Source organism: Chanodichthys erythropterus, chromosome 20, assembly GCF_024489055.1.
Source record: "Chanodichthys erythropterus isolate Z2021 chromosome 20, ASM2448905v1, whole genome shotgun sequence".
NCBI classification, from domain to species: Eukaryota; Metazoa; Chordata; class Actinopteri; order Cypriniformes; family Xenocyprididae; genus Chanodichthys; species Chanodichthys erythropterus.
The window spans coordinates 35,284,330-35,299,350 of record NC_090240.1 but is presented as its reverse complement, the minus strand read 5'-3'; the positions used below and the strand labels follow the sequence as shown (position 1 = coordinate 35,299,350).

The 15,021-nt window shown below is 35.8% G+C and overlaps 2 protein-coding genes and 1 long non-coding RNA gene across 3 annotated transcripts in view; 2 read left to right on the top strand and 1 right to left on the bottom strand.

Moving 5' to 3' along the window:
- si:rp71-80o10.4 (uncharacterized protein LOC100307105 homolog) overlaps window positions 1-15,021 on the top strand; it is a 123,312-nt gene that overhangs the window by 10,968 nt on the left and 97,323 nt on the right. The window lies entirely within an intron of this gene.
- The window catches only part of LOC137008706 (uncharacterized), an 86,556-nt gene that overhangs the window by 5,646 nt on the left and 65,889 nt on the right, over window positions 1-15,021 (bottom strand). The gene's annotated exons all lie outside the window — the stretch shown is intronic.
- LOC137009704 (interferon-induced very large GTPase 1-like) overlaps window positions 1-15,021 on the top strand; it is a 53,729-nt gene that overhangs the window by 3,661 nt on the left and 35,047 nt on the right. Inside the window, exons 5-7 of the mRNA XM_067372148.1 lie at window positions 24-127; window positions 9,515-10,318; window positions 10,410-10,620. Coding sequence (XP_067228249.1) covers window positions 24-127; window positions 9,515-10,318; window positions 10,410-10,620 — 1,119 coding nt within the window. The remainder of the gene's footprint in view (window positions 1-23; window positions 128-9,514; window positions 10,319-10,409; window positions 10,621-15,021) is intronic.

Sequence of the window (15,021 nt, the reverse complement as noted above, 5' to 3'; positions counted from 1 at the left end):
TAATTTCTCCATCCATTAAACAGGAGAAGCTCCACTTTTGAGCTCCAGAGAGGTGGAGCTGGAGGTCATTTGGCTCTGCAGCGAGCACCACTTGTCCCACAGTGATCCTGGTACATCACTTTCCCAGGTAAATGCCTCACACATCCACGTGATTTGAAAGAAAATGGGACTTGTCGAACCAGATAACCTTTTTCTACTGCTCCAAGCTCCAGTTCCGCTGCTCATGTGCCCATATGTGTTTTCGACGGGGGACAGGGGTCATCATAGACAGCATACATACACAGCAAAGTGTGATGCACTGATGTTGTGACACATTCATCTCATAACTATTCCATCTGGTCCGTGCCAACAGAAGCTATACAGTGTGTAACAAAGTTCGTATGTACGGGAAGAAGGAGGCGGGAACCGGCGAACATTTAAAGAAACTTTAATAAAAAATAAACAAAGGACAATAGGAAAGTAATGCCGGCAGACCCTCACGGACGTCGGCCACACAAACGTCCAGGCCTGGTCCTTTCTCGTCCTTCACTGTCGTCGCTCCCTTTTATGCTTCCGGAGCTCCTCCGTGAGAGATTCGAGACCGGTGTTAACATTCGCGCCACCGGCCTCGCACCGTTCCTTCACGGCTCTCGCCCACCCTGCTCGTCACACTGTGACACAAGTCACACAAAAAGTATTCTCATCGCTTCCATCTGTTCCAAAGATGAATGAAGGTCTTACAGGTTTGGAATGACATGAGGGTGAGTAATAAATGAGAGATTTTTTCATTTTTGGGTGAACTATATATCTCATCAACTGTGTAAATTTATAATTTCCTTTTCATTATTTTATAGGGGTGTGACAAGATCTCGTGTCACGATCTCGCGAGACTAATATGTGACGAGATTTCTCGTCGAGGCGAAAAGTAGTCTCATGATGTTGTCATGATAGAGTGTTAGGATCAGGGCTTGACATTAACACCCGCCAACCCGCCAAATGCGGGTAGATTTCAGCTGTGGCGGGTAAGACAGCCACTCCCACTAGCCACTTTGGCGGGTTGAATATAATTTCAGTTTGCAGCCAAATGATCGTCGAAGATCGTCGTAGCACAAAATTACAATCCAATCACACAATTCGTTATTTACGTGCAGTTAGTGAAGGAGGGATAGGCGGAATTGCGCTGAATGACACACAACAGAAGCGCTCTCTCGCGTGCGCTCTCTCTGTCGCGCGCGCGAACAGTTCTCCTCGCGCCTGAATAGTCAAATACACGTGCACACAGTTGTCTAAATGTCCATCGTGTGGAGTATCTCACGTGAATACAGTCGGTTATGGACGTAAACAGGTGGGTAATAACTGAATATGCGTCAGTTACGTCCATGCATTCAGAAGCCCAATTAAATAGGGCTACCTGTCTGTCATTAATGTTAATCAAACAACAAAAGATGTTAAATAAATGTAGGCTATATGTTAAATAAACTAAAATAATAAAGTGTATCTGAAAAAAGATTATTTTTAATTTACTATTGTTTTTGTAATTTGCTTCTTTGTTCTTTTATATAGCCTACACAAATAAGTTATACAATTTTTCATATTAGCCCATGCTCATATTGTCCACCTCTTGCCCACCTGTACATACCAGCTGATAATGTAGTCTTGATTTGGGTGGTCAATCTGCATTTAAAAGTTTTTAAAGGGTTTTAAATCTTCTAAATCAAGTAAAATGACTCAAAATAAAGTAATTTAAGCATAACAAAGCCAACTTTAATCATATAAAATGTAATTTACCAACATCAAAATTGTGGCCAGTGAAAATGCTGAGTGGCTAGTAACTTTGGAAAACCACTAGCCACAGTGGCTGGTGAGCAAAAAAGTTAATGTCAAGCCCTGGTTAGGATGATTAGGAAAGAATATGCCACCGCTACGTTTACATTACGCCTACACTATGGTTTTGCTTTGTATTTAAATAAAAACCATTTAATTCAGTTGGATAACGGTTGCCGCCGCTCCATATTTACAGAGTTACGCGCGATCGCGAAAGTGAAAGTAAACGCGAGCGCGCATTCAAACGCGATTTCAATACCCCGTATTTTGAAAGCGGCTCCCTGATGAATACAGATATCTCTCAATATGAAAGCTATTTTAGGCTGGGCAGTGTAGCTGTAACCATCTCTTAGCTCTGTATTAAAGATAAATTTGGTCTTATTTGCACTTTGAATATTGAGAGAGTGCGATTATGGTTGCACTTATTGTAAAGTGTTACCATAAAAAATGAATAACAGTTTTCTCTTAATCTTATTAAGCACAAACAATAAGATTTCATTTGTTAACATTAGTTAATGCACTGTGAACTATCATGAACTAACTATGAATGACTATTTTTATTAACTAACATAAACAAAGATGAATAAATACTGTAGCAAAGATATTGCTCATTGTTAGTTGATGTTGGTTAATACATTAATGTTAATAAATGAGACCTTATTGTAAAGTGTTATATTTTTATTTATACTGTTTTTATTTCTACGATCAGTTTGTGGAAAGGAGGTCAGTTAGGAGGTCAAAAGTTGTAGAAGCTCATAAATCATGTACAGTAAGGTCTGAAGAGACTGAAATCATACAGAAGAGAAGTCAGTCAGTTGAGTTAGTGGCAAAACCTTTTACAGTGCTTGAGTATTGTTGTCTTTTACTGCATATGATAACTCATACTCTGAAAGTAGAACTGAAATGACATTGATTACAAGATGTTTAGTTAAAACATTTCAAATACACCTGCAGAATATATAGTAATGTATTTCGCCATTGAGTGTGTAAAAATCTTGTCTAGTCTCGTCTCATCTCGTGAGATACCCGTCTCATCACACCCCTATTATTTTATTTTAATTTTCATTATATTAGAAGTTGAAATAAATGTAATTTTAATATTTAGAATTACAGCCTTGCTTTATTAGGCAATTGCGCAGTGAAAATTACCCCAAAGCACCACCTAGTGTCCAACCTACAATAATACTACACTGTTATAACCTGGCTGTCGAAACTGCACTGGGGTGAAAATTATGCTATGGCAAGTCTAAGCCATGCCACACCACACCAGTAGAACAGTTCCATGTGTGATTTCACCGTAGGCTTTGGTTGTTATTTCAGTCTAAAACAAGAATAAAAAGCTATTATAACATGCACATAAAAAATGTAGAAAAATTGGGCACAACAATGGGGCACCGCCGTGCATCAGCATGCAGGATGATCCAGGTAAATGTGCAATTGTTTGGGCACCATTTCTATATTTTGCCTGGGCCTCCAAATCACCCTGAACCTGGTTTGCATATTGCATTTTCAAAAGGGGGTGACAGATAAGGGGTTAAAGCATTCAGACATTCAGAAAAACACAGAGCTGAACTCAACCCTCCTCTCCCTCCACTCACAGCTCTCACAGAACACGAGATACATAGACGAGACAGTGCAAATGCTGAACACTTCTTGAAATAATATTTTCTGGATGTTCAGGTTCTTTCTTTCAGTCTTTATTCACCTTTTTTCCCCATAGTTTATCAACAAATACATAAAAGCTGATTATGCCAGTTGTATCATAACTGTATAGAATAGTATAGTTCCAATAGCAGGGCACATTATAACGCAGTGTTACAACAAACCCTAACTGTGCAACTGGACTTTAAACCTGGTTAGTGTCTTCTGATAGTTAGTGAAGCATTAAAGAACTACCCAAAATGCTAAACAACAGATTGGAGATTAAAATAATATCAGAGTTGTCTAATTTTAAATAAAAACAAAAAATATAGATGAAAAATTAACTTAAGTAAGAAATTTACTTTTTCTATTGTTAAATAAATGTTCAGAGATATCTTCCAAATATTTTTGAATTTTGCCTCAATTTTTTTTCTCTATATATTGTCAATATAAGTTTCTTCATGCTAGCATGTGTGGAAGTATTTAAACCACGTGTGTTACAACTAACCCCACGATAGTTTGTGCCCTGCGCTCCCCTACTACTTATTTGGATCAGTATGAAGTGAAGATCATGGTGACCCACTAGTAATTACTCAAGTGTTACCAAATACATCAGAAGGAATTACTGCACAAAAATTTACAAAAACCTCAAAAGTTTACAATGACTTCAGTAGTTACAAGAGAGTTACCATGTTTCTCACTTTAGAATACCGATCCAAATAATTAGTAACTCCTTCTGAAGGATTTGGTAGCACTTCAGTCATTACTAGTGAGTTACCATGACCTTCACCTTAGAATTAATTATGCATTATTCACGTTAATTATGAACCATATAGTAGTTTTTAGTAGTTCTCTGGAAGGAATGAGTAACTATTACTTACTAATTCATTAATTTGAGTTTCTTGATAGTTAATAGAAGTTACTAAAGTGTTACACCCAAAGTGATGTGCAAAGAGTAACATACACCTGTTTCATAGCAGAGAAGAACTGCTTTTCTTTTTCTTCATTACATGAAGTTCATTATATGACATGACAAACTACATGATACAAACCTATGCATGTATCAAGTCCAATATATCAAAGTTTCAAGTGTTTTTCCCTTTTTACTTAATGATTTCTTGACATTTTTGAAAAGGTTTGTGATTTTGCATTGCTCTCTGAGCATTGTCTTATGACAATTTTTCTTTGATTCTGGGGGGTGGTTGGGGGGGTCAAAAAATATTCTATCAATAAAATGTTCCCAAAGTCAGATACTTACCACTGTGCCAAATTTTGAAATATTATCAGCTGATAATGAATTACATAAATTGCTACTTGCGTTTCCAACACCCCAAAGTTAATTACAAATTATTTTTTGGCTTTTTCACGAGTCAGCTAGATATTTCCACTACCTGTCTGAAAAACAATTGGGAAGAGGAACTAGATATTCAGATCTCTGAGAAGGACTGGGAAAAATGTCTTAAAAATATATACACCTGTTCTATTAATGCTAGGCACCAGCTTATTCAGTATAAGGTATTGCACAGATTGCATTACTCTAGGCTTAAACTCAACACTTTCTATCCTACTATCTCTCCTCTCTGCAATAAATGCACAGAAAAATCTCCAGAGTTAAATCAACTCTGTGCAGAATACATATGGTCCCTCTCTAAATAGTGTTAAAATAACACTAAAGCAGAGTTGAAGTTAATGAGATAATTAAGCAATTAATTAAGTGATGATTGTGCATTAGTGATGAACACCAGCTGTTAACAAGCAGAATCAATGAAGAAAAGACAAAACACAAAAACTACAACTGACTTCAGTCACAGCCTTATTAATTGCTTAATTATCTCATTATCTCTGCTTCAGTGATACTTTAACACTATTTAGAGAGGGACCATATGTACTCTGAGCAGAGTTGATTTAACTCTGGGGATTTTACTGTGTGTGAATCCGCGGAGGGCTCTCTTGGTCATCTTTTCTGGGCATGCCCAAAACTTGGTGAATTCTGGTCAGAAGTTTTTTAATTTCTTTCTGATGCTTATACATGCGAGCTTCCAGTAGACCCTGCGACTGCCATTCTTGGCTGGTCAGCTTCCCTGCAGCGCCTTAATCATGCTACCCGATTGCCTATACAGTATGGCATGATGATCGCCAAAAAAACTATACTCTGTATGCTGAAGGAAAAAAATTCAAAGCCACTATTCAAGATCTGGTTATCAGAAATTTTCCTCCAGTCTGCATGTGGAAAGACTCAGATATAGTATCTCTGGCAATATAGATAAATTTGAAGCTTCTTGGAGGCCTATTTTCAATCACCTGTTAAAAACCAATGATGAAACAAATTATTGTTTCATTTTATGTTTTTTAATTGTCATTTTTGTTAACGTCTGTCTTCAATTTAACCTCTATCCATTCCATGCTGGGCAAAAATCTGTTTAGACATCCCTTGCCTGTGTTTGATGTTGTCAACTGCAAACATGAATCTAACTAAAAGTTTTTTTGTGTGTGTGTGTGTGTGTGTGTAGTTGTGTTTGTTTCTGTCATGTGATTGCACTGTCCATCTGTCTGTAAATCTGAAAATACTACATTAAATATAATGTATATAAAAAAAAAAGTTCCCAAATGAACCAAGAAATGATGTGGAATAATTTTTATCATGTGCCATCAAAATGTGTGCAGTAGAGAGTTAAGAAACATCAATATTTTACTGATTGCTTGATAAGAGTAGGGCAAAGTGTGAAAGAAAACTGCTTGTGAAAGTCATTTTTAGAGGACTGTACAGAACACACGCACACACGATAGCGTGTGAGTTATCTTCTCCATGTTCTGTCTGCCCAACAAACTTTTTTCTTTCGATTTTGTTACGAACATGTAATAGTTGAGGTCAGACTCAAATCAGACAAGATATATGTTTAACAAGATAAAATACTAAAATAATACTAGTAATAATAATAATAATAAATACATAAATAAATAAAAAACCTGAAATCATAAAGGCGAGAATTATTATTTTACTTTGTTCAGTAGCCTAACACATGGTACAATTGGAAAAAGTCCTCCTTTAAGGATATGCATTATTTTCCTTCTACTTTTGGAGGAATTTGTTTGAATACATTTTCCTTAAAAATGTGTGATTAGTAGGTAGCGTGGTAAATGAGATATATAGGGCAAATTAATAATAAAAAGGCAAAGTTTGTCACCATGTGAAATTATTCTGCAGCACAGTTTTCAGTATCATTTAATTAACTACTTCATGACAGAGTGTAACATTTTATCTTGCCTTTTGGCATTTCACAACTAATCATTAACATTGCCTTCATAAGATACAGTTATCGGCATCATAGGTGTGAGGGAAAACAATAAATCTCAGAAAAAAATACATTTATTAATGTACTTTTACAATAGATAAAAATGATGTGCTTTAGCAGACAGTTTTGAATAACAATAGAGGGTATGCACGTGACGTCACCGTCGACCGTTACGACTGCGGTCACGCACGCTGAGTGGCAAAAGACTGAGCAGCAGCATTGGTTTTCAGCGTGAATGTCGTGAAAAACACACAAAACACATTCAAAATGGGAAAGAGCTTTGTGATTGACTGAACAAATAGATTTGACACAAACCCTGAGGTATATATTTAAAAACTAGACAAAGCAACAGAAAAAGAAGCAAATGGATCACTGCAATTCACAGAAACAGCTGGACTCCAGCAGAGAAACATGGATTTGCAGTTATCATTTTGTGTCGAATTGTTGGATTTTGAGGTAAAATCATACCTTATATATTGTATTGTTATATATTATGTTGACAACTCATCAATTAAATATTTTCCATCTTATATTATGCATAATTGGGTGTTTTTAAATAAACAACACTGACAAAAACTATACTATAAAAGTTTTAGGGCTGGACAATATGACGATATAACATTGATATAAGTGATTAAGCAGATTTAAACCTACCTATATTGTAGTTATATAAAATATTCACAGGCAGATTTGCTTTATGTATTTCCCCGGCGTCAAATCAGGCACATATAAATGTCAGGAAACACGACTCCTGGCTGCATGTCAATATCCATGGATTAGGTTTATTTGACAAGTTGTAAGAAACACTTTCGAGTCCAACCTTTAGGGTAATTCATTAGTTTTACTTGCGTTTTTGCCGTTTCTCCTATTAATCCAGTTACGCAGCTGGTTCTTTTGCCACTCAGTCCAGCTGAGGGAGCGCGTTTTCGGCGGGAAAGTGACGTCGATGCATACCCTCTATAGTAATGGGATGCTACTGCTAACATTTGCTAGCCATTTAATATTTGGCTAAGTTAATAAAGTCTTTTTACTGACAAAACTGACTATCAAGTCAGGAAGTTCCCCAATCAGAAGCCCTGGATAAAGTCAGATACGCCACATGCTGCATGCTCGATCTTTTGCATTTACATTTGGATTACATTAGAAGAGCCATTACAGCGGCCAAGAGACAGTATACAGGGAGTGCAGAATTATTAGGCAAGTTGATTTTCTGATCATATTTTTTTTCCAAGCACATTTTACCAATTCCAATCCACATCAATCTTAATAACTACTATTAATATTGTTTTTAATCATTTATAAGTGATATATAATTGTTCATGAAGGCTGGAAATGAAAAATGCCCTATATTCAAGTGTGCAGAATTATTAGGCAGGTTTTCTTTTACAGATAAAATGAGCCAAAAAAGAGATTTAACTCAGACTGAAAAGTCAAAAATTATTAAATACTCATGAGAAGGACGCAATACTAATGTAATACTAGAAATTGCAAAGTTAAAGCATGACCATTGGACAGTGAAATGCTCATTGGGTCAGCGGGGTCATACAAAAACAGCTGGAGAAGAAAAGACACGTTAACTGCAAAATAATTAAGAATTAAGGTGAAGAATTAAGTGTGAAACCATCAGGAACCCTTTAGTCTCCAGTGCCACCATTTCCCAGTACTGAAACCTACCTGGAGTCTTCAGAAGTGTGAGGTGTCAGGATCTCAGAGACTTAGGTTAGGTGAAGAATCCTAAAAAATGACCCGCTCTTAATAAGAATCACAAGCTGAAGTGTTATAAAATACATGAAGACTGGGTTTTTATAGGCCTTATAGACAGACAGCTTGAGAGTGACTCCTGAAGGACCAGCACCACATCCTCTTGTACCACTGTTTGAAGAATTTATCTTCCAGAATCTGGCAGTAAGTTTTGGAAGATCATTTAGTCCATCTCTGCAAGATGGACATTTCAGGATAAGAGATGGACTAAAAATGAACTCCCACACCTTACTGCCAGATTCTGGAAGATAAATTCTTCAAACAGTGGTACAAGAGGATGTGGTGCTGGTCCTTCAGGAGTCACTCTCAAGCTGTCTGTCTATAAGGCCTATAAAAACCCAGTCTTCATGTATTTTATAACACTTCAGCTTGTGATTCTTATTAAGAGCGGGTCATTTTTTAGGATTCTTCACCTAACCTAAGTCTCTGAGATCCTGACACCTCACACTTCTGAAGACTCCAGGTAGGTTTCAGTACTGGGAAATGGTGGCGCTGGAGACTAAAGGGTTCCTGATGGTTTCACACTTAATTCTTCACCTTAATTCTTAATTATTTTGCAGTTAACGTGTCTTTTCTTCTCCAGCTGTTTTTGTATGACCCCGCTGATCCAATGAGCATTTCACTGTCCAATGGTCATGCTTTAACTTTGCAATTTCTAGTATTACATTAGTATTGCGTCCTTCTCATGAGTATTTAATCATTTTTGACTTTTCAGTCTGAGTTAAATCTCTTTTTTGGCTCATTTTATCTGTAAAAGAAAACCTGCCTAATAATTCTGCACACCTGAATATAGGGCATTTTTCATTTCCAGCCTTCATGAACAATTATATATCACTTATAAATGATTAAAAACAATATTAATAGTAGTTATTAAGATTGATGTGGATTGGAATTGGTAAAATGTGCTTGGAAAAAAAATATGATCAGAAAATCAACTTGCCTAATAATTCTGCACTCCCTGTAGAGAGAAGCTGGACAGTTTCTACTACCCCCTCCCCCTCCTACTGTCTCATCAGCTGTGGTACACAAAGCACCCCCTTCCCAAGAAGAGCCAGTCGACCTGCCTGAATGACTACAGACCGGTAGCACTCACTCCAATCATCATGAAGTGTTTTGAGAGAGTGGTGCTGGCCCACATTCAGAGCAGTATGCCGGACATATTGGACCCCCTGCAGTGTGCACACCGCTCCAACAGGTCCACCTCGGATACCATTGCTGCTGCCTTCCATATTTCTCTCTCTCATCTGGAAGATAAGGTTACATACATTAGGACGCTATTCATCGATTATAGCACCGCCTTCAATACGGTCATCCCTCATAAACTCACCCACAAACTCTTTGTACTTGGACTAAACCCCACGCTTTGTGACTGGCTCCTAGACTTCCTGACTGGCAGACCGCAGTCTGTCTGGATTGGAAGTAGGACCTCAGCCACTATCACAACAAACATTGGCACCCCACAGGGGTGTGTTCTCAGTCCCATCCTCTACACACTGTTCACACATGACTGTGTCATCTCCCACAAGGACAACATCATCCTGAAGTTCGCTGATGTCACCATAGTGATAGGACGCATCACTGGCGGGGATGAAGCGGCCTACAGGAGGGAGGTGGCAAGTCTTGTAACATGGTGTGAGGACAACAACCTTACCCTCAACACGGACAAGAAAAAGGAGATGATAGTGGACATGAGGAAAAAGAGGAGAACTCTTCAGCCACTGCTTATCCGAGAGCTTGAAGTGGAGAGGGTGAGAAGGTTTAAATACCTGGGGGTCCACATCAGCAAGGACCTCACCTGGACACTCAACACCACCCAACTGGTTAAAAGGCACAACAGCGGCTGTACTTCCTGAGGAAGTTTGGGATGTTGTCTAAGATCCTCAACAACTTGTACAGCTGTGTTATTGAGAGCGTCCTGACCAGCTGCATCACCATGTTGTATGGCAACACTACTGTGAGGGACCGCAAACGTCTGCAAAGAATGCTGAGAAGATCATCAGGATCCACTGCCCTCTCAGCAGGCCATTTACCATTGCAGAGTCCACAGGAGAGCTGCCTCCATCCTTAAGGACCCAACCCACCCCCAGCATGGACTGTTCATACTTCTACCCTCGGCACGGAGGTATAGCAGTGTGAAATGCAAGACTTCTTCTAGATTAAGGAACTCCTTCTACCCCTCAGCTATAAGTCTCTTAAACAGATAGCCAGTGGACACAGACTAGCCTCATCTATTTCATAGAATAGTTGGACTAATTGTTGCATCAATTTGCACATTTAAGTTACCACTGCTGCTATTATCATTGCAAATTTGCTAATGTTACTGTTGCTATTATTAAGTAGCCTCATCTCAATTTGCACATCTGTTAATGTTACTGCTGCTATTATCATGTAGTTGCACTCAATTTGCATGTTACTGTATTATTGTTTTTGCACATTTGCATATTTATATATATATATATATATATATATATATATATATATATATATATATATATATATATATATATATATATATATATACACACACACACACACACACACATACATAGTCTATATTCCTACTACAGCGTTTTAATTTTTTTATTATGTTTTACATAGTTTGCACTTGTCTTGGCATTAATTTATGGACAGCAAAGTAGTAATTTCATTGTACATGGAAGCTTGTTTTCCTCAATGTGCATATGACAATAAACGCTTTGATTTCGACTTTACTGACTTTAGTATTACAGTACTAGATCATAAACACAAACTGTATACAAGCACCTTAAATCACTATTTATCTCTATGACTGCAATCTCTCTTTTTTAAGTAGGCTGTATAACTCTTTATGACTGTAAAGCCTTGATGCTCTTGGTAGTATGCTAAAGTCTTTTTGGTTACAATAAGGTTATTTTGTTAACATTAGTAAATGTATTAACTAACATGAACTAACCATGAGCAATAAATTAGTCACTTACTGTATTTACTAATCTCCATTAACATTAGTTAATGAAAATACAGCTGTTCATTTATTGTTCATGTTAGTTCACAGTGCATTAACTAATGTTAACAAGATTTTAATAGTAAATGTTGAAATTAACATCAACAAAGATTAATAAATGCTGTAGAAGTGCAGTTCATTATTAGTTCATGTTAACTAATGTAGTTAACTAATTTTAACTAATGAACCTTATTGTAAAGTTACCAGTCTTTTTGACATTGTAGGTTTTTCATATGCCCAGTGCTTTACTAAACAGAGCAAAGGCTGCCCATCTCGCTCATTGACATCTGTTTCTTTCACATCAGTTTGACATTCTGATTTACTAGCTCTCAATGTAAGCCAGATTTAACCATCATTCATAGTTTCAGATCTTGTGAATGATGAGGGATGAGTTAAAGACTCAAACAGGAGTTCCTTCATTGGTATGTTCCTCATTACATTTTTCTTCTCCAATAACGTATTTGTCCATTTTGATCCCTAAATTTACAAAAATAATTGCTACAGATACTGTTGGGATTCTGCCAAAGCACTTGCACTTGTAAGTGTCCGTTAATTGCGTAATTGTGTCAGTACAGTAGGTCTGTGCATGTCTGCAAATAATATATGATCAACAAAATAATTTTATGTCAAAACAAACAAACAAAAAACACATTATAGTTCAAACTTATATTTGTTTAATGCATTTCAATTTAATTTTAATACAAAAATAAACTGTAAAACTGAAATTTATAAATAAATTCACATTTAAAAAAATAAATGTGTGATGGGCCGCATGTTGAGAACCACTGCTATAAAATCTCATATCAAACATTCAATGGCAAGTGAATTGATTTAAAGTGAAACTACACCATAAGTGTGAGATCATTTCATAATTCAGAAATATTTTGTAATTACTTTTGTTCTTTGACACTTTTTTTGTGTGATTGTTTTATTGTATGTCATAAAATAATCATGCCAATAAAATACTTCAAAATTGAAAGCGAAAGTGTTTTTAGCTTGTTCCAGTGTGTAGACGTGGTGGCCGTGATTGAAACTTGACCAACCCTGCCCTGTTGTGCAAGCATTTTGACTGCATTAACAGCTTACTTTTCTCTGCTTAACTATGACACTGGCACAAAGGTCATGTGCACACTTCAGCTGAACTAAGTTGTCACTTCACCTCTTAATATGGAAAAAATTACAAGCTTAAAGATGCCTATAATAAGTGGACATGGCAACACTGCAAGAGCGTACTTGGCAAAGCAGCTTTGCAAGCATAAGCAAAACACTTCGGGCCATCAGCACAGAACTAGATTTTGCTTTTAAAAAACACAAGACGCAGGGGAAAAAAAAAAAAAAAAACAGAAAAAAAATGCAAGGTCTAGAGACCAAAAAAAGTGACGATTGTTGTAGCTTATTAGAAATTAGGTACTCTTGTCTTTTGATCATTTATTCCACTTTTGTCAAATACACACTTACAAATATCAAGGCTTTTACCATGATATTAAAAACTAAATTATACTAAAACTAAATACAAATGAAAAGTAATGATTTTCAAAAGATAAAAATGAAATCAAAACTATTTATTTTAACCATTAAAACTGACTGAAATAAAAAAAAAAAAAACTGAAATTAAGAACACCAATACAAAACCAGACAAAAAGAAATATAGCTGCAAGGATCGATGATGGGTTCAAGCCCTGGTCCCATCGACAATCCAGTGACCTTAGAGCAGCTGTGCACAGTGGATTAATTTCATGTCATAGATTGTCATAGGTCACTTTCAAATGAGTGTGAAGTAATCATTCTCAGTTAAAAATGTTGTAAGTCCAAAAGTATTTTTCTTAAGATCTTTTTATATTTTTATTATCTCAATTATTAAACCAATTATATAACACTATGTTGTGAGAGTCCTACAAATGAACTGACAGAGAGAGACGAGTGAGATCAAAGGGTAAGGAGACTGTTTACTAGTTAGTTGAGCCAGAATATTCATTTTAAAGTTATTAACATTTTTAAAGGCTGGTCGGAGACCTCAGAGCTTTACCGCTTAATATCAGTAAGGTTAAATGATGGATGCTCTGCTTTTAGGCAAATTGCTTAAAATTATTGAAACTTTAGAGTGATTAAGAAGCACGGATAGATGCACATTAAGAACCGGGAGGTGCTTGATGGTTTAAAAGCATGTTAAGGCTCTAATTGGCATTTACAAAAAAATAAATAAAAAATGCTCAGCCGCCTGTCTCCATGCATGAAAGTAACTTTAACGTTATGTGTTCAGTTTTGTTGTGTCTGAATGATCAAATACACCAGATTACATAAGAAAACACCCATCTTGCCAAGTATTCACAAACACAGTCAGTTTTGTCTTAAGTGCACGTAAACAAGTCAGAACGTGAAAACAGACATGCATCATTCATATTAATATTAGTATCTCATGATAGATCGGTGCATTCTGCTGTCATCTGTCATGAATCAAACAACAGAGAGAAAATCTATCACTGCTCTCGACTAACAGTTAAATAACTTTTTAGCATTAAAAGGAGTCATTGTATGTTTAATTCATAAAGTAAATAGATTTTTTTGTGCATTGTTTGCATTTTACTGTCTGTTTTACTTGTCTATGCTTTTATTTTTATTATTATATTATTATTATTTATTTTTTTAAAATCCTGTTGGTAATGCTCTCATTGTCTTTTTTTAGGAATGAGATTTTTTAAAATAATTTTTTACAACGATTTGTAAATGTTATCAAGTCATGTTACAATGGTAAGTGCTTTCAATCTTGTATATTAAGATATTAAGTATTTCTTAAGGATTTATGTATTGTTTTTATCTGCACCATCATACTACAGACAACTGCTGGTGTAATTATGCAGATGAAAGACGAATGATGATTATATATATTATATATATATACATAATATATATAATATACATATATATATATATATATATATATATATATATATATAATATGGTTTACATATTTTTTATATAGCTACTGATTTTATCAAAATAACTTTGTAATGTCTTGTCTTTGTCTTTTATTAGGTTGTTCAGAAAGATGAAGCTAAAACAGATCCTGAAAGATGTACAATGGCAGTGTTTGTCATCATGGAGGATGAGGATCCTGTTTTTTCCCCCTCAAGTGTTGATGTGTGTACCGGCTAGCTTAACTGGCAGCTAAATTTTAGTTTAAGTTATTTTTGTTTATTTTTTGTTTTGTATTTTTGTTTTTTGACAAAAGAGGAGGTGATGTATATTTTAAAAAGACAATGACATCACAATAAACATTAAGGTCCTTTGAAGAGAATATTCCTGTCTTTATACTAAGTCAACTAAATTAAGCATTTACTGAATGTTTTTGTTTTTATTTTAAGGGAATATTTTTATTTTATTTTAAAGCATATTTAGCTTTTGTTCATTGTAAAGGTTGTAGCAGAGCAAAAAATTGTATTATATTGACTTGCATTAAGTAAGGTTTTGTCTTGACTAAAGAAAATAAATGGGTTAAGGCATTATTAAAAATATACTTAGAAGTACTGAATCAGAAATTTAACT